This window comes from Saccostrea echinata, unplaced genomic scaffold (genome assembly GCF_033153115.1).
Source record: "Saccostrea echinata isolate AGI-Se365-2 ecotype Australia unplaced genomic scaffold, CSIRO_AGI_Sech_v1 ptg000016l, whole genome shotgun sequence".
Taxonomy (NCBI): Eukaryota; Metazoa; Mollusca; class Bivalvia; order Ostreida; family Ostreidae; genus Saccostrea; species Saccostrea echinata.
The window spans coordinates 15,139,991-15,161,246 of NW_026889765.1; the positions used below are offsets into that span (position 1 = coordinate 15,139,991).

The window sequence follows — 21,256 nt, forward strand, 5'->3', positions numbered from 1 at the left end:
GTACAATAATAAATTTATTGTTTATAGAGTGTAATTGACTGTATACCTGATACAATTTGTTATATGTGATTATATTTTGATTGGTTTAAATGTAGATCAAATGCCAATTAAATGTTGAAGTGTTGAAATTCTTTTATTTCAGCATAAAATTAACCTAGAATTAGTATATTAAAACGTTTATCCCATATTTATAACTGATTTTTTTCTTCATTTTACATTGAAAATGAAAGTTTAAAATATATTTGTACGTTGCGTCTACCAATCAAAAAAAGTATATCCCGATACACCTTATACTACCAAGCTATAGTTATAAAGCATCAAAATTGAGAAATCTGTACGTTTCATTTACTAAATCTTGACCATACGTCTTAAATTTTTCTGACAATAAAATTCCTGAACATTCTGAAATATTTGAACTAGTCGGGCTCAGAAACAGTAGTCGGGTTTGGAATTTCAAAGACTCTTTTAAACCCACCCATTATTTGATATTTGATAATTTAATATTATACAATAAGAAGGTGAGTCTTTTGTCGACAAACAATATTTCTTTCGATTTAACCTGGATTAATTAGTTATTACATGTATCTGTAAATTTAGAGTAAAGTGGCATCTTTTTTACTCTGCATACCTATATCTTAAAGTTTATTCCTAGAAATTCAATTTGTAATTCAATTAAAATTTATAAAGGTTAAGACTAGAAAGCCCGTTTTTACAAAGTTTTATGTTTAAAATCAAATTAAGGTTTTTTTTTTCTTCAAAAGATTTAAAACTGAATTAAATTCCGATTGAAATAGACTTAACTCTGATTTTAAAAAGTAAAACTAACAAAACATTGAAAATACATTGCTTCTAAAACGAAATTATAAAAACTACAATAGTTAAATCTGGACTGATAAAAACATACAAAATATATATTTATATCGATCATTCAAGTCACACTCTTATGGATTTAGTATAAAAATAATCAGCTTGTTAGATTGTATAATAACTATCAGCTTGCAGTAAACATTTTTTATGTGATTATATAACGTCTGATAAAATTTCAGAGATGGGTAGAGTTACTATCATCACAAACAAAGTCTGATGGAGATTATTTTTATCCGGGTTTGTTTATTTATCCATTTGCAAACTACATGTACCTAATAGTGAGTTAGTTGAATAAAACTGATGCGAAGTGCCCCAACGAAAAAAAAAACTACATGTAAGGTTTCCGCCCCTTTTTAGCTCACCTGAGCTGAAACCTTTAAACTGAGCTTTTCTGATCACCTGTTGTCCGTCGTCCGTCCGTCTAGCTGTCCGTCCGTCCGTTTGTTAACTTTTCACATTTTCAACTTCTTCTGAAGAATCACTGGGCCAATTTTAACCAAACATGGTACAAAGCATCCTTGGATGAAGGGGAGTTTAAATTGTTAAAATGAAGGGCCAAGCCCCTTTGCAAGGGGAGATAATCAAGAAAAGACAAAAATAGGGTGGGGTCATTAAAAAAATCTTCTTCTCAAGAACCACTGGGCCTGGAAAGCTGAGACTTATGTGGAAGCATCCTGGGGTAGTGTACATTCTAAATTGTTCAAATCATGACCCCCAGGGGTAGGGAATTCAAAATTTACATTGAAATATGTAGAAAAAAATCTTCTTCTCAAGAACCACAGGGACAGAAAAGCTGAAACTTATGTGGAAGTATCCTGGGGTAGTGTAGATTCTTAATTATTCAAGACATGACTCCTGGAGGTAGGGCGGGGCCACGATAGGTACTACAAGGGGGATAGTCAGATGAAACACAGCAAGGCCAAAGTTATACTCAGGTGAGCGTTGTGGCCCATGGGCCTCTTGTTCTCGCCTCTTTCTCCGTCGTCAGTCATTGGGCGAATTCAAAACAGGGCGAATTTAACAGAGATCTCTCTTTCAACAAACCTCATTCTGTCTGGGGGAATTTAAAACGAGGAAAAATCCTTATTAAGAGTGACAGAGCGAAAATAATGCGGGACAGATCACCCTGTATGAACTAACGCATTGAGACAAATTAAGTAAATTTATATGGATAGAAGAATATCTTATCTTAGAGAAAATTATGGGAAAATGCTCTAAGGGAAAGGGAGAAGTGAATTATATGTGAGGCTTATAGGTGAAGGTGCTGATATAGACGTAAGCTTGGTCTAATTAATCGCTGATTTTCTTCTTAATATCGTGTAAAAATTTGATTTTGTTCTTATATTTCCTTTTTTCCAAATAAATTCCATTTTAAAATTTTGTTTTAAGCCTTCTTTTATAGCGTTTGAAATTGCGAAATGATTTCGCTACAATTTTTCCATCAAAAAATATAACTCTGGTAAAAATCACACATGTACAGTAAGGTAAAATAGGAAATATTGTATTTACTGTATTCTGAGAAGAATTTTGGAAAACCAAACCAAACTTGCTGCATATCACGACAATTTTTTGCCTGTTTTCTTTTTTTCCATCGCTAAAATATGATTTTGTAATAATGAAAAATCAGAAGCAAGCTTAAGATCAAGATTGGAAAGTAAAAACAAGACTATATGTAAGAGGTTGACGAAACAAATCGGAAATTGGACATACTTCTTTGCAATGCTATTTAATTCCAATTTGTCGTTGGGATAGTAATAACTAATAACTAGTTGGGATAGTGATAACTAATTCTTTAATTGTTGCCTAGGGATGGAGGAATAATCTCTGATTATTACATAATAATTTCTAGGATTTCTTATTGACTATTTATGTGATAAATTAATGTTTATAAATCCAACCTATCTTTCCTGTTCCCTCTGAAACTGGACAAAAGCTACTCTGTTTCATTCTGAAGATTATTATTGAACTGAACTTTGTTATTCATCACATGAAGCAACAACAAAAACACGAGAAGAAAAAAAAACTTTGTGCTAAAATGCTTGAGAGTATAGACTAAATGTATGTAAAAATAGCTAGATAAGTTAACATAATAGAAAACATAGGTAGCTCAACAAATCATGCAGAAGAACCTAGATTTAAAAAAAAATAGGTACACTAGCAAAATGATTGTATATAAAAAAAATTGTAACATGGAAATTATAATAAATCATATTCTTCTTTATATATTAATGTTTGATTGAAAAGCTTACGCACTGGAGGTTCGTCTAGATGGATTCTTTTAAACAAATTTTATTTTTTTGTTCGTACTTGAATACAAATGTGCAACAATTAAACAACATTCGGGGCCATATAAAACTTAGACGAGCTCACTTTTGATCTCAGTCTTACTGTTTCGTTATGAATTCTTTATGTGAAAGTGAAACTGAGATAAAAAGTGAGCTCGTCTATGTTTTATATGGCCCCGAAGCCAGGATACATAATTTTCTTTTCGGATAAACAGTGTTATCAAATTCGTGATTGTTAATGAGTACAATCTGTAAAGTTCTTTCAAAATCCTACTCCTGATACAGTTTTGATCTGATTTCAGTAATTATATAACACAAGAATGCTACGTACACCAAGATACAAAATACTTGAAATTAGTTTTTTTTTTTTAAGGAATTATGTTGCCATATTTATTAAGGTAACAAAATATTCTGCTAACACGTTTTGTTTGTTTTTACTAAAATTTGAACGGTGATGTTATTTTTACCAAAAAGTAGAATATTTTGAATAAAAGAATCAAATTTCTAACCTCGCAAAGATTTAGTTTAATTTCCATATTTGTTTACCAAAACTGAAAGAAACTTTTCGTGTACACTTTCATGACTTCAAATCAGTAAGACTGCACTTTCTTCAGAGACTTCTGGTTTGAATATTGCTGAAAATATATTTGTATGAGCACACTATCAAAAAGTTTTAAATTTTAAGGAAATCCATGTGCAATTTATTCAAATGTGTAATTTTAGTTGAAAATTCCTCTTACTTACATTTTTGATCACTGAGATACAATGGAGCTAGAAATTCAAAATGAAAACTGCCAACAAGGCCAAGATGATGAAAGATCTCCATTCACCATAGACGAAGATCAAAACGAAAACTGCCAACAAGGCCAAGATGATGAAGGATCTCCATTCACCATAGATGAGGATCATGAAAATTATACTGACCATGAAAATAATGAAACATGTCGCCATCAAAATGGAGGTGTTGGTGATTATGATGATAAAGCTGGAATTCTGACCAAACTCAAGAGTAATGCCATATACAGAGAGAAATTTCTTATATCTCTAGGAATTGTGTGGAGCTTCTTTGTTTTAGTGAGTGGCATTTCCTACCTGCATATCATTATTGAATTTCAATTTTAAGTTTAAATCTGGGGTTATATGACCTTGATCTTATACACAAAACCATAGCTAAGATTCACGATGGACCCTTTGGTCAGAAGCAATCTTTGTGCCAAGACCTCCTGATATCCCTCAAATACACGAACCAAATTTGCCTGTTAGAATTTTACATTTCAAAAACCTACAGAATTTGATACATCTGAGTTCTCTGTTCTTGACATGTTTTAATGACCTTTGTTCATGTTTATGACTTATCTTTTTAGCATATTTTCATCTAAAGATATTCAGTTACAAAGTTATGCCATGGACACGAATTTGTTATTATCTAATGACTATGGTGCAGGGTTATAACACACCTTCATTTTACAAAAAACCTTATTTAATGTCTCACAGCTTCAAAGTTATGGCCAAGGCATTAAATAATATGTGACGTAAATCCCACACAATTATCTTGAGTAAGGGGTAAGATATATCCTCAAGCCACAAGCAACCTTTGTCTCCAGTGTAAGCTTTCATTGTTTCTTCTTTTCAAAGTTGTTGATATGCTTAATACCTTTGTGCAATGTGATCTTGACCTCTTCCAAAATTCTTGCCATATGCAAATTTTGAATTAAATAAATGCATGAGCTTTTAAATGCTCTCGGTTTCAAAATTATTTCGTATAATAACTTCATTTTTATACTTGTCGTAGAACAGATTCTTTTAAAACTTAAAATACCAGATGCACATGTTCCGCTCTAATGTATAGTTTAGTGCTTATGTGTGTTTAAATCTTACAGGGTTGGACTATTGGACAATTTGGTCCATCCTTCCTCGACTTGAGAATAATTACCAAGGCATCATTAAAAAAAGCATCAGGCTTTATGACTGGCCATTCCGTGGGTTACCTTCTGGGCTCCGTAATATCTGGGCTCATTTTTGACAAGATGAAGGAGGGAACATATTGTGTATGTTCGAGTGTCCTAGGTCTGGCTGTGATCGTTGGTGTCATTCCCTGGTGCTCAATTTATGAGCTAATGATTGGTATTCATGTATTCAAAGGAATGGCAGGAGGTGGAATAGACACCAGTAAGTACAAAAAAAAAGTAGGGAAATGAGTTCAGATAAGTAATTTATTTTAACCGTTTGTCCTTTGCTTATATTCTCCGTTACTTCTAGAAGTCACTGACTGCTCCAAGTCATTACATAATATGTATATATGAAATTAACAAGATAATTGTATATTTATCCATGAAAATTATTTTTGTAGATGGCAATGCTCTCCTCATTAGTCTTTGGAGAGCTGATGGGAAGTCTTTCTTGCAGAGCATCTATTTTTCCTTCGCTATCGGGGGAGCAATTTCGCCTTTCGTAACTGCCCCATTTCTGGCCCCGGATGAAAACAGCACCCTACCCATCAAAGATGTTACTGGAAATAAAACTATTAGTAACGATTTTGTTGTGAGTAATGTTTCACGGTGGGAATCTTCCGGCTTGTTTACGACAGAGTCTAGATTGTATATTCCTTTTTCAATAGCGGCTTTCCTCGCTCTATCAGCCAGTGTTCCATTATTTGTGCTGGCTTGCATATCTAAAAGACCAACTGATATCAAATCAGAAAGTCCCGAAAATATACACAGTGATGACAAAAAGTTATCTGCAAAAATGAAAGTACTGATATTGATCATAATCATGCTGTTTTTAGGATTCTATTGTGCTATGGAAGATGGTTTCAATAATTTTTTGGCTACTTTTTGTGTAAATGAGATTAAATGGACTAAATACACTGCCTCAGTGGTGACTTCTGTATTTTGGGCGAGTTTCACAGCTGGAAGATTTCTAGGCATTTTCCTAGCTCGCATTTTTAAGCCTGTCACGATGATTTTCATCCTTTGTGTATTATTATTCATTGGATTTCTTGGATTTTTCTTGGCCGCAAGATTCATGATTTTTGAAGGAATTTGGATTTCAACAGGATTGATTGGACCGGCAATGTCTATGATCTTCCCCTTAGTATTCTCCTGGACAGAGGAGTCTATCCTTCCAGTGACAGGGTTTATAGCTTCATTATTTATGATAGCAGCCTCTGCTGGATCTACAATAAATCCCATTATTTTAGGATTTCTAATGGACAATTTTACCTCGATGTGGTTTTCCTACATCATGTTAGGAGAGTCTTTCGTGTTGCTTGTAGTATTTGTATTGATATGGACCATAAGCAGCAGAATCAAACGATGCAAAAAGACAGTTGAGCCAGTCTGAGCATCCCGATAACATAGAGTCCAGAAGTATTATCAATGAAAGCGAGATTAAATAGCATCTCTAGGAGAAAAAATCCATAGTCATGTAAAAATTTAAGAATTATTTTAAATTGACTGTTAACTTATTTAATCTGTCTTTATTTTCAAGCTTACACTAAATCGATGTTGTAATACAAAATTTCCTCTCAAGTTACTAAATACAGTCTGTTCGTCAATACTGGTATCGAATGTCTTGTTCATGTTCGCAGAAATTCCTTCTCTGTAAAAATCTTTGTTAAAGGAATTTATAGCATTTCCCCCATTAATTACAGGAATTGATATCAAGTTGTTTCGGTAGCTGGTATAGGACATAGTGTGAAAATTTATTTTTTTAATAAAATTCTAGTATATATATACTGAGAGAAATGTGACTGTCGTTTATTGGTCTTGCTTGGGTTGAATTATGTATTTATTTTGTTATGTGTCTATGCACATGTATTAAATGAATCTTTAAAGAGTAAGTAGTACTGTTTATCATATATAATAATAATTAGATTTCAATGTCAGAAGTGTTTTGCCATTGTTCATTCAGAATCAAGATATAATGATAGGGGTTATCTCTCCTTCATTTTTGGTGCGAAAGGGCAGTTAAACACGGGAGAGATAAATGAGGGACAGGGTAGGGGGAGAAAACGAGGAAATTGATTTACATCCCTCCTTTGCTTTATTGCCTTCGCTCCCTCGTGTTAACCCGTAATTGACGATCTCGTTCGATACCATTTCCTTGCCTTTTCTGTTCCCGTGCCCTCGTTCCTGGGGGGTAAAAAATATTATCAGTACGCCATGGTATACTTATGTACCTCAACACTTAACAAAAATTAAAGGAACTCGCAGTGTCTCCTAGCATGAACAAAAAAGTCATCTTGAAATGCATGAGTCTATTATTTGCATCTTCAACATCTTGGAAGTGTTTGATTCACTTTTGAATAACCAGCATTTGAAAAATACACCTGCTCGTCCATTATTTCTATGAGGCGCACGTCAAAGGAAAGTAAAATTCCTTCCATTGATGATTTCCTGGTTCAATTGTCGAGATACCATTCAACACGTCATACTAGTACCTTATACTGAAAATAGTTCTCGTAAATCATGATGTACGCGGAATAGATACCAATGCAGAGTTGGATTAGTTTTAATTAATGAAGTATAGGTGTTGGGGAGTGCTGCCTCTGGAAATTATTATACAACACCTCTCATCCGATCTCGATCTTTCTCGGGGAGATTTCCATGGACAATTACAAACAAGCTATATGATAATGACGTCTATGGGGGTATTCCCATCAACGGGAAAAATTGATAACACACAAATAGGACAATATAAAAAACAAAACCAGACAAGATGTGTCTGTGCCCCTGTATGCGAACATTAAGTTTCTTAAATGCAAGAGAAACTTTAAGGTCAAAGCCAAGAGGTCAAATATATTGGTACACAAAGAAAGGTTTTGTCACAAGGAATATATACATGTGAATTCGAAATGCCTTATACCGACCTTTCAGAAATTATGGTCAAACTCCAGGTCAAAAATCAAAATTGTTGGTATTCAAGGAAATGTATTTTGACAAAAATACACATTGAATTATGAAAGCTCTAGCACAAACAGTTCAAAAGTTATAGCCAAGGTTGAAGTTTTTCAAAAGTAGGTCAAAGTCAAAAGGTCAAAAATGTTGTTCCACAAAGGAAGGTGTTGTCACAAGTAACACAAAAGTAACATACGAAAGCCTTAGCACCAGCTCTTCAAACATTCTGGCTAAGGTTAAAGCTTTTTAATAAGTAGGTCAAACTACAAAGTCTACCTTAAATCGTAAAAAAATGTTGGAACCCAAAGATAATTGTTTCAGTTGTTACAAGAACATGTAATGCACATGTAAAGTATAAAAGCCATAGTAACAACTGTTCTAAAGTTATGAACAAGTTTAAAGTTTTTTTTAAAAGTTACTAAAACCCCAAGGTCAAGAGGTAAAAAGTCGAAATTGTTGGTATTCAAGGAAAGGCCTTGTGCCAAGGAATCCACATGTGAATTATGAAAGCTGTTATGGCCAAGTTTAAATTGTTTCAAAAGTAGGTCAAAGTCAAAAGGTAAAAAATGTTGCTCCCTCAAAGGAAGGTCTTGTCACAAGTAACATAAAAGTAACACATGAGGGCCCTAGCACCAGCCCTTCAAACATTCTGGCTAAGGTTAAAGTTTTTAATAAGTAGATCAAACTCAAAGGTCGACGTTAAATGGTAAAAATGTTGTAAGAAAAGTGTTACAGTTGTTACAAGTAATGCACATTTGAAATATAAAAGCCCTGGCATAAACTGTTCTAAAGTTATTGCCAAAATTAAAGTGTATTTTAAAAGTAAGTAAAGCTCCAAGGTCAAAACGTCAAGAGTCAAAATTGTTGGTATTCAAGGAAATGTTTTGTTACAGGGTATACACATGTGAATTATGAAAGCTCTAGCACCATCAGATCAAAAGTTATGACTCAGGACAAAGTTCTTCAAAAGTAGGTCACAGTCAAAAGGTCAAATATATTGTTACCCAAAGGAAGGTCTTGTCACAAGTAACACACAACCAAAGGTTAGTGATTTTAAAAAGGTAGGTCCTGGTTGAAATCTAAGGTCAGAGGTAGAAAGTTAAACATTTTGATACCCCAGGAAGGTTTTTATACAAGTAATACACATGTGAAACATGCAAGCCTTAGCACCAACCGTTTCAAAAGATATGGACAAGAATAATTTTTTTCCTCAAAAGTATGTCATACTCAGAGGTCAAGGTAAAAAATGTTGGTAAACCCAAAATGGTTTTGTTACAAGAAATGTACATTGTGAAATATGAAAGTCCTAGCACCAACCGTTCAAAAGTTATGACTAAGATTAAAGTTCGGTAAAATTTTGCAAAAGTGCGTCAAACTAAAAGTCAAAAGGTCAAACATATTGGTACCGATAGGTATCCAAAGAAATTTCTTGTTACAAGGATTACACATATGAAACATAAATGTCCTAGTTCCAATCAATCAAAAGTTATTTGCAAGGTTAAAGTTTTTGCGGACAGACAGACAGCAGACAAAAAATCTTCGATTACAGGAGCGTTAAATTACTTCAATTCAGCAGATTTCTAAACGATGGAATAAAGTAAAGTGAGGTCGTCACCCATCCAAGCTCTATAAGGTCCGCTGTAGTTTAACTAAGCTGAAATTGGGGGAGACTACGGCATCGATAGAATTTAACTATCGCACTAACTTTTATCGCATAAGTTCCCTTTATGCTGTCCGCTACAATATGATGTTTTTATTTAGAAATATTTGAGATTTTCTGATGTATTGTTTTACAAGTGTCACATTTTATAAAGAAACATGGTTCTCAAACTCCCACTGATGGATATCTGTTTACGTAATATCAAACCCACTATTAGCTCCCGGTAGTTTTTAGTTTTCTGGTCAATATTTCTCCGTCAATTGGCGTCAGGTTTCTGTTAAATTTCTTATCAAGTTTCAACCATTTTGTCACAAAGCATCCTTTGGCGAAGGGGATTAAAGATTAAGGGCCAAGTCCTCTTTGAAGGGAACATAATTCGGAAACAGCAAAAATAGGATGGGGTCATTTAAAATTCTTCTCCACAAACCGAACTAGAAAAAAAAAATTATGTGAAAGCTTCCTCACACAAGTAATAAACTGATGACCATCAAGCAGAAACCATCCTTTAGTCAAAAATTGCACATTTTCAGGTGTTTAGTGATCCTGATAGACTATTTTTTCCTCTTTAAAATTATATATAACATGACATTGTTTATTAACTAAAAACAAGCCAAATATTTGAAATAAAAATCACAAATTGTATGTCATGACGATGGGTCTTTCGAAAAACATCAATTATTCTGTTCTCACACTTCCACACAAGAAAATCCTCCTCGGACTTCAGATATAGTTATGTATGTATTTTTTAAATCAGTTTGGTATTGTGGTGTTTTTTATGATCGATCATTTTATCATTTCATTTCAAGATTAACAGAGCATCAATGATCCAATTAATGTGTGCATCCCCCAAGAACTGAAATTCAGGTTCGTTTAAATTGTCCCCCCTTGGGAATAAGGTAGGGTCACAATAGAAAACTAACTTCAATTTGTGAGTATATAGAATATAAAACCTGGAAAATGTTCTCGGGAACAGCAGTGCCACAACTAATCAAATTCTAAACCGAGGCAGGCAACTGAGAAATAAGTTGATGTACCAAGGATGCCAACAATTTCGTTTCAAGTACAAATTCTATGGTCGATACAATGACGTCTTTGTAAAACAACCTTTATTAAGTCGAATTTTGTTTATTGGTAGGCCATTATTTTTTACACTGAATTCTCTACGGCTTACTCCATCTGAACCATGTTTGCTCTTGCTTTCAATTTGTAATGTCTAATTGAACTTTTCAGCACGATTACTGTTCATTAATACGCAACCATCTTCATACAATGTAGATATAAGATTTCAAATTATAACCCTTGGACTACCCTAAATAAAATATACTATAGTTAACAATAGACAACAGTAGTGAACTATAGTTTACTATAGCATATACTTTAATACTTTGATTTACTATGAGACTTTGATTTAATATGAACCTTTACTGAATATGGTTTTTTTTTTAATCTTTTAGATTTAGAGCATTAATATTTCTCAAACTACATATCAATGCTGGTACTTTTGAAAACAATATTGGAAAATACAAGACTTAAGTTTGTTTTGTTTGTTTGTTTGTTGTTTAACGTCCCTCTCGAGACACCACCACTTGCCGATTGAAGGCTGCAAATTTTGACCTGTACTCGGCACTCAGGGCCGTTCAGCAGTGAGGATATTTTTCGTGCCACCACCTACTGCGACACGAGACGGTCTTATTCGAAGAACCGGTCTCCACTTCCCGCAGTAGGTTTCGAACCCGCGACCTACATGTAAGGATCAACTACTTACTCCGCGCCTCTAGAGCGAACGCTCTAAACACTACTGCGCCACGCGGGCGACTATATTCCTTTTAATATAAAAATCTAATTTGAGAATTCCCATTATTGAAATTTAAGATTCTGAATTTCAAATAAAATTTATCATTCTTTGATTTACTATAATAAATATTTTAGAAATATTTCTCAAAATAATCTTATATAAAATGTTAAACCCCAATTGTTTGGCTCCACCTTTGTCCCGGAAGTCATATTTCTTTTTTTTTAATTGTCGTTAAAAAATTGATACTGATGCGAAAAATGTTAAAAAAGCAAAATGCAATGATGAATTTTATCTCATTTTGCGTCATGGACGATAAAAAAAATAATTCAATTGATCAATTAGTCAGTTCTGAATGAGTGAAAAGGAAAGTACAAAAGTGAAAGAAAAAGAATTACACAAATCGGTTGATTGATGTTGCATTCGATCACACATGCACAAATCATCGAACTCTCTAAGAAGTCTTTGTATAAGACGGCGAATATATCGAAACTACATGGATAATTGTTCCAAATTTTGATTTCATAAGGTAAGAAATACTTTTGTAGAGACGATTTATTTTTCCTCATTTACTTTTCGCCATAACACCTATTTGCTAATATTCAGTTAAACATAGTTTATCATAATAGCTAGAAATCGGGGAAAAAGAAACTCTCTATGATATTTGGAATTCAAACAAGTCTACTAAACACAAATGCATTAAGACATACATTTATTGACGATGTTTAAAAAGCTATTCGCTTTTACTGTCATTTGTTCTTGGAGTTTATTCGATTTAAATTTCAAAATATCAAATTTGATTGAATTTTGAAATATATTAATTGTTTCTTATATAAAGATGCTATTTTTATGAGTATTAATTTAATTGAATATTTTAAATATATATATATATTGGTGTAATATATATACCGTTTGTAAATAGTTAAATGCATATAAAAGTCTTGGAAGGCGACCGTCGATAAGGACCACCAGCTTTTCAGGCCCTGGGGGCACATGTTTACATTTCAATCATTGAACTCCAATCGCCGTCAATCAATGTAATTAATACATCAAGGGCACGTCCGTACATAGTTAACGTGATAAATCAGAAAGACTAAAACATATAAACATTAATATATGTCAGACATATTAAGTTATTGTGCAATTTATTTTAACAATGCAGAGAGTTGAAAAAATTCTTGTCAGTGTTCAAAACTACTAATAGATGTTCATCTTCTGACACAGACTGTCGTTTCATCGAACTGTTTTTGATATGTGGATATAATAAGCTACTAAATATGTGCTGGTGCTTTTCAAGTTACTTTTGATAATCACTAATAGGATAGTTTATTAAATTATTGAGGATTTAACAATTTGAGTCACCATGATCCAGTTTGATAGCGTGATTCCAGGTATACATATGTGTTTTCGCTCTAAACAATATAATTTTATCATTTGAAAAAAATTAGGAACAGTGCAAGCCCTCTCCGGATACAGCACGATGTAAACTGATATACAAAAACATTCTTTTATCATTTATCTAAATAAATTTAATTAATAGAATTATTGTTTTGGTTTATGTCTTAATAATTACTATTCATTTCATAAGTACATGTATATAGCATTAAATTTTTGCGTCTTTCAATAACTTGTATTTTAAAACATTTCAAGTTAAGAAATCTTCAAATAGATAACGTCTTCTGCTTTGTGTACAGGTCTCCAGCATTTATATGCTCCAAAAATGGAGGAGGACAATGACCTAGCAACAGTAGATAGGTTCCGCCTGACTTACGATGGTCCTGATCTCGAAATCATAGAGCGAATCCGGCGGATGTATGAAAGAGTCCCTTTTGGAAAAAGCAAAAATGAGGATGAGGAAGGACGGAAAAAGAAGAAAAAGAGGCCCAAATTTTTGACCAGGCTCAAAAATGATTTGGACTTTAGAAGAAAATTCATCTTAACTGTTGGATTGCTTTGGTCTTTTATGATCCTGGTAAGCAACGACGGATTTTCGCTTCTTGCAGGTTATAATATCTTTAAAATGTTCACCTTGAAAAACACATTTATTAATACTAAAAGTAAAAGACATATTTAATATTATACATGCTAGTAGTTAGTATATCGAAAGACTACTGCTAGACATACAAAATGCTTTGTTATATGGGGAGAGGGAGGAAATAGACTAAACCCGCGATGATCAATTCCAAACAGTGTAAAAAATGATTTTAAAAATGTTTTGTTTTTTTCATTATTATTATTTAGTGGGAGAAAAAAAAAATCAAAATCTATACTTGCTTTACATTGATATTTTCGGGGCTATTCAGTTTAACCCCAATATTAAAAGCGAATGTATATTCTGAAAACTTAAACAGTCAAAAGAAAAAAGCCAAAATAAAAAAAAATATGCAAAAGAAAAAAAAAACTACAACGCGATCATTAAAGTTCTAATAAATACAATTAATTTGCCATGATACATCTACATATGTATTTGACAGTATTTTTATTACATACATGTTATAATGTTTTATTTCTGTTACTTCTACTTTTTCCATCAGGGGTGGATCATAGGACAATTCGGCCCCTCTTTCCTTGACTTACAAATCATTACTTCCACCACCATAAAGAAAGGATCCGCCTTTATGACGGCTAATTCTGTGGGGTACCTCACAGGGTCCCTCCTTTGTGGGGTCCTTTTTGACAGCTACAATAAACTCTTGCTCCTGTTTATTGCCGTCCTTGGTAACGCTATAACGGCAGCCATTATTCCGTGGTGCTTTGTGTATGAAATAATGGTCATCATGCACATCGCCAAGGGGACATTCTGCGGAGCTCTAGACGCCAGTGAGTTTATTAACTGTCAGTTATTTGCTTATTACCAGTATAAGTAATTTTAGATTTGTCCATTAAAAATGTGTTCCACTCTTGTAAATTTAACGTTAGTTTTAAGTCCTAAATTGCCTGGTCTGGAGCTGAACTCGTAACCTAACCTATTCAAATCGTAAAGCATTCGTTCTCATGTGGTCCAAGTTTAACTTCTGGTTTTGGTTAGACCTATAGCTACGGCTTAAATGGATAGAGACCCGTCTGTAGGACAAACCTTGAAATTAACTTTAAATTCTAACTGTAGTAGTTAAGGATATCCGATCCTCAGCCAGGAAGGATAACTCTTAAATTTATTATTTTATTTAAAAAGTATCAAAATGAAGCTTGAAATTCAGATCTTTTCGTGCAACAATTTTCATTTTATGCATCTCAATATAAACAACATAATATTAGGTAAAGGATTACAATGTTATTTGATCAGAATGGATCTGTTAAAATAATATTCCAGTACATGAATACAACTTCCATTAAATGGTCATACAAATTTAAATGTATAAAAGCAACCAAAAAAAAAAAAAAATGGAAATACGTGTATTTTTAACTGTTGAAATGTATTTAATTTGACAAAAATGGATGAAAAGCTGAACATTAAATTTAATTTTTACAGTTTGTAATGCCGAAATAGTCTACACATGGGGTGAAGAGGGAAGAGTCTACATGCAAGCTCTACATTTTTGTTTTGCATTAGGAGGAATCATATCGCCAATAGCAACCGCTCCTTTCTTGGCTCCGAAACATAAGACTTTCTTCCTCAGCAAAACTCCTGTAGATTATTACATACCGGAAACAGATTTTGACACTGTGAAAGTTGCCGTAAATGGATCAAAATCTGATACAGGGATTGATTTTACTGTGAACTCCGTCACAAATGTTTCTTTTACCAAAAACGTCACGTATATAACTAAACTGGTTCCCCATCCTCCTCCAAAATCCAGAATTTATATCGCCTACCTTCTCTCCGCCCTCCTGGCCTCTACAGCAGCGCTGTTCTTCTTCATTTTATACAGAAAATCCATGAAGCAGAAGAAGAGAAAACTGAAAAAGCGAACAAAAACCGAGGAATCTCAACCAAAAGTGCTTCCTTTGAAATCCAAAATAATAGCCATTGCAAATATGATGTGCATTATGGGATGCTACAGCGCAATAGAAGATACGTTTGCTGGCTTCCTCGCAACGTTTTGTGTCAAACAAATGGATTGGTCTAAATCTGCAGGCTCCTTTGCAACCTCGTTTTACTGGGCAGCATTCGGAGGGGGTCGTTTCTGTGGAATATTTCTCGTGCGCTTTTTAACTCCGGTGCGAATGATATGCATGTATAGTGGTCTTCTGATTGTAGCTTTTACTGGATTATTCTTGACTTCCAACGAAGGTTATGACGCGGGAGTTTGGATTTGTGCAACGTTAGCGGGGTTTGCGCTTTCTATCATTTTCCCTACCATGTTTATTTGGACTGAGGAAGAACTACTTACAATAACGGGGAAAGTTGCGTCACTGTTCTTGATTGCGTCATCATCAGGCACCATGGTTAACCCCATTGTACTTGGGACTCTCATGGATAAACTCACGCCTATGTGGTTCTGTTATTTATTATTCACAGAGAGTGTGCTTTTATTGGTGTTCTACTTAATAGCTCAACACATCGCTTCTGTCATACATGCTCCAAATACTGAAAAGGGGAGCAAATTTGATGACGTACGCCCCGTATTTTATGATGATTTTGATCCACGAAGCTTCTTGACTGACAAATCAAAAGAGCAGAAATCCAAAGTGAATCCGGATCTGACACTAAGTATAATTCCATTAAATGACGAGGATCCAAAAATAGCAGATATGGATGTGAAGGAGAACTCGCTGCCATTTAGCGGAAGTGACGAAGAATCAGAGACTGAATCTTTGTTGACTGGCGAAGACCGCGTCCAGAGTTAATCCGAATTTTATAAAAAGTTGAATGCTGAAAAATTTGGATAATTATATAAACATTGTGTCTTTTTAATTGAGCACCGAGTTCAGTTAGTTCACTTCACAAAAACGTTTTAAAATTGTTTTGTTGGATATGTTTCGATTTTTATTTACATAAATAAGAAATCAAGGTACAGAATTACGTGCAAGATTTGTTTGTAGATGGTAACTATATTATATTTACATCCACTGAATATATTTTCCTTTATTATGCCCCCGTAATCGAAAATAAGGGGAATTATGGTTTTTGTCCTCTCCGAATTTCAGTCTTTCTGTCTGTTTGTCCGCAAAAACTTTAACCTTGTCCTTAACTTTTTGATTGGTTGGAGCTATAGCTTTCATATTTCACGTGTAAATGTATCTCTTGTGAAAAGACCTATCTTTGTGTACAACATATTTGATATCTTGACCTTGGAGTTTGATCCACTTCTTCAATTTTTTTTTTTCACCAAACTTTAGTCTTGACCATAACTTTTGAAAAGTTGGTGCTAGGGCTTTCATACTTCACATGTGTATTCCTTGTGACAAGGCTTTCCTTGGGTACCAACAAATTCGACCCTTTGACGATGAACTTGCGGTTTGCCCTACTCTTAAAAAACTTTAACCTTGGATATAAATTTTGAATAGTTAGTGCATGGGGCTTTCATATTTCACATGTGTATATCTTGTGACAAGAACTTTCCTTGAGCACCATTAATTTTGACTTTTTGACCAATTGACCTTGATCTTGACGTTTGACTTTTTTTTGAAAAACTTAAACCTATGCCATAACTTTTCAACGGTTGGTACTAGGGCTTTCATATTTCACATGTATATTCCTTGAGACAAGACCTTTCTTTTAGTATCAACATGTTTGATCTCTTGTCCTTGACCTTTGAGTTTTACTTGCATTTGAGAAATTTTAACCTTCGTCATTATCTGCCATACGGGGGGATCAGTGTTTTACAATCACAATCATCTTGTTTCTTATCAAAACCACGGCTTTTTATCAGTCTGTAAACTTCGCTTAACTTTGCTCTTCCATCAATGAAACATACAATGACGTACATGTACTTGTCAATAATACATCATTTTACGTACTTAATTAATCCTACTTTAAATAGGATTATTTATACAGACATAAACATAAACAATAAAAATGATTTCTTTGGTTGTTAGTAATGGAATCGTTGCATCTATTGCAGAATAAAAAAATACATAAGCCGCTTACGTGGGTTATGTTTTTTTCTGCAATAGCTGCAACATTAATTCCCTTACTAACAACCAAAGAAACATTTAATTGTTTAAATAACTTACCATTATTCATAATTTTCAATAATGAAAATGAAAAACAACCCAAAATATGAAGGTGTTGCATTCTTTGCACTATACATGCATATCCTACTTTAAAAAAAAAAACAAAAAAACAAGAGGCCCAAGGGCCTTAACGGTCACCTGAGTACAGTACAACAATTTAGAGGATCCATAAACTGATAAATGAAGCTTTGTTACCCAAAAGCAAGAAAAATAGTATGATTAGAATTAACAAAATAATTGGTCTAGTATCTATCTGTCCCATTACCATGCAGACTATTAACAAAATGTCTATTTTTTAACCCCATATTAATAATTGTCACATTGGCCTCTCTAAGCCTTTGAAGAACATTTAAAAAGATAAGTTATTTTTGTCTCATTTTTATTCATCTATTATTTCGAAGTCTACCTGATCATTAAAACTATGAAAGTACTTTTTGTATTGTACAATAAATATTCTTGCATAATTCTCGTATTCTGTTAACCTTTCAAATACATTGTTTACATTGATTAATTATCAAAGGTGAATGGCAAAGGGGAATAACTTTGCTCAGCAGAATACAAGTTAATAGAGCCCTGGCCAGGACCAGAACACTTGACTAAATGGTCCAGGTGTTCAAAATTCTGGTAAAAATATCTTTGCATATTAAAACTTTTACTATGTTTGCCTCCAATATGAATATGTCCAGAAGCATAGATTTTCAAAGAAATCATGCATTTTCACTATATTATTAAATAAATAAAGCCCCACCTTTACACCAGAACATCTGACCCAGGGGCCATGAACTCACAATTCTGGAAGAAGCACCCTTGCTCATCATAACTATACACTTGTTTCTTTGCTCTATAACGAGTTGTAGAAAAAAATATTTTGAAAGAAATTATGCATTTTCACTATATAATCAATAGAGCCCCCACCCCTTCACCAGAACCCCTGACCCAGGGACCATGAATTTCACAATTTTGGAAGAGGCATTCTTCCTTATCATAAACATGCACTTCCTTTGTTTGAAAAATACCCAGGAGCAGAGAAGAAGATTTTCCCTATATAATCAATAGAGCCCCACCCTACCATCAGAACCCTTAACACAGTTGCCATGAAATTCACAATTTTGGAAGAGGCAACCATGCTCGTCATAACTATGCACTAAATTAGTTTATTTAATACCCAGGAGCAGAGAAGAAGATTTTCAAAGAATTAATGCAATTTTACTATATAATCAATAGAGCCCCGCCCTAACACCTGAACCTATGACCCAGGGGTTATAAAATTCACAATTTCTGAAAAGGCAGCAATTCTCACCATAACTATGTTCTTAGTTAGTTTATTTAATACCCAAGAGCAGAGAAGATTTTCAATGAATTAATGGATTTTCACTATATAATCAATAGAGCCCCGCCCTAACACCAGAACCCCTGACCCAGGGGCCATGAAATTCCCAATTTTGGAAGAGGCAATCTTGCTCATCATCACTATGTACTTAGTTTATTTAATACCCAGGAGCAGAGAAGATGATTTTCAAAGAATTGATGCATTTTCACTATATAATCAATAGAGTCCCACCCTAACACCAGAACCCCTGACCCTGGGGCCATGAAATTCAAAATTTTGGAAGAGGCACTCTTGCTCATCATAACTATGTACTTAGTTACTTCATTTAATACCCAGGAGCAGAGAAGAAGATTTTCAAAGAAATAATGCACTTTCACTATATGATATATATAGCCCCACCCTAGCACCAGAACCCTGACCCTGGGCCATGAATTTCATAATTTTGGTAGAAGGCTCATTGCTTATTACAATCATGCCAACAGTTTGACTGCTTGATGCCCAGGAGTAAAGAAGAAGATTTTTAAAGATTGCATTAATTTTAGTGGGTTTTGCCCCACCCCTCAGGCCCCAGGGGGGCAGGGAGCATGAAATTCAAAATTTTTGTTCCCCTTCACCCATAGATGCTATATGCCAAAATTGGTTGAAATTGGTTGAGCGGTTTCAGAGAAGAAGCTGAAAATGTTCAAATGTTAACGGATAGCAATAGGTCACCTGGGTAAACTCAGGTGACCTAAAAAAAATAAATCATCAGAACTTTGAAATTCAATAACATCGTTATGTTATCAATAATGTGATGTTTACAGGGCGTGTTTCTGGTGCATTACACGAATGATTCCTGTCTTAGACAGGCAATGGACATGTAAATCTTATACATGTACTAACTTTGTTTTCTTTTCAAGACTTTTAAAATCAATCATAATTCAAGAATCCTGATTTTGAGTTCATTCTATTTAAATGAGGAAAACAAAACTATCAAAAAATGTTTTATGTATAAAATGCACATATCTTCATGAAAGTTTTTAAAAATGTTATTCAGACTTCTTTTTTTCACAAAAATACTTGTTTGATTTATTGTATATGTGAGAATCCATTGTCTTTAAAAATATTGTATTTCACCAGGACTTTCCCCTTCAGGTGAACATCCATTTAAAGAAAAGAAATGGGGTTATCATAATTGGTATTTTCTATCAACACCTAAAAACGCAGTCTTTTTGTATTTTTATTAACTAAATAGAGACGTTTATTTGTGCGCTTCAAGTATCTAACGAAACACGATCATTTTAAATTGTTATTTCGAAGACATGAGTGAAAAAAAGTGGAAAAGAGATATGGAAGTAAAATGTTCAACAAGATAATATATTGATGCAACGCATCAAATCGGCCGCAAATGTTCCACGTATTGATCATAATACCCTGGATCTAGGTATGTCACGTGATGATGCAGATGATGTACATCACAATAAATGTGAAGTTTATCGAAAAATTTATTGTACCTGTAGCAAATCCAAAACAAAATTCAATACTATTTCTCTCTAAATTTTCAAGTATTGTAATTTTCCGGAAACTCGCGATCATATCGAGTTGCTTTCACACATTATACATATACACTCCTATGCTGGCAAGCACTTCTTGTAAAAAAAAAATGTAAAATCACAAATTATCAGTCTGATAAAAATTGACCAAAAAAAAAAAAAAAGAAAGAAAGAAAAGAAATGCATTGATAATACATGTATAATAATTATAAGACATAATTATATAATTAAAAAATATTCATAACTTTGATGCCTACTATCAATAAGGAATTATTCTATATATCGAAACAACAAAAAATAACACCTCATTTCCCCAGGTGTACTTTCTATATGTAATACAGCCACAAATAGATCAGCTGCTGCTGCGGCCGATAACAACTATTGAAGCGATTTTGCATCACTAATTGTCACCACTAGATATTGGAATAAAAATAAACTTAAATCTACTTTTGCGGACTGTTTGATCACGAAATTGCTTCTTATTTTGTATTTTTGCTTGGCTCTTGCAAACTTTCAACTGTTTAATTCGCTTGCAATTAGACACAAATTTGAAGTTAATATGATCTAACATTTTTGGTATAATATCATGACTTACATGTACATGTTCATACCTATATATCATCAAATCGTGTTAAGAAACTTCTTTTATCTGAAAATTATTAAAACTAAAATTTCGGGACGCATTTGATTACAAGTAACACAAATCCTTGCACTTTCACGAAGTAAAATATATCCTTTGTACATATATTTAAGAAAAGTAGAAAAAAATTGTGCA

At 33.6% G+C, this 21,256-nt stretch overlaps 1 protein-coding gene and 1 pseudogene across 1 annotated transcript; both read left to right on the plus strand.

Annotated features, from left to right (window-relative positions):
* Positions 1-3,910: 3,910 nt before the first annotated feature.
* Positions 3,911-6,549, plus strand: LOC133188174 (sodium-dependent glucose transporter 1A-like; annotated as a pseudogene).
* A 6,316-nt stretch (positions 6,550-12,865) lies between these two features.
* On the plus strand, positions 12,866-16,321 carry LOC133188175 (sodium-dependent glucose transporter 1A-like). Its single transcript, XM_061323556.1, has 4 exons — positions 12,866-12,893; positions 13,197-13,474; positions 14,037-14,322; positions 14,972-16,321. Exons 1-4 carry the CDS (start codon positions 12,866-12,868, stop codon positions 16,288-16,290), a joined length of 1,911 nt encoding a protein of 636 aa, XP_061179540.1. The 3' UTR covers positions 16,291-16,321.
* The last annotated feature ends 4,935 nt before the right edge of the window (positions 16,322-21,256 follow it).

Excerpts from the sequence above, each read along its gene's own strand:
- LOC133188175 (XM_061323556.1), top strand. The coding sequence starts at position 12,866 with ATGATCCAGTTTGATAGCGTGATTCCAG. Across the intron at positions 13,475-14,036 it reads TTTGGTCTTTTATGATCCTG|GGGTGGATCATAGGACAATT; the intron begins GTAAGCAACGAC and ends TTTTTCCATCAG. Across the intron at positions 14,323-14,971 it reads CTGCGGAGCTCTAGACGCCA|TTTGTAATGCCGAAATAGTC; the intron begins GTGAGTTTATTA and ends TAATTTTTACAG.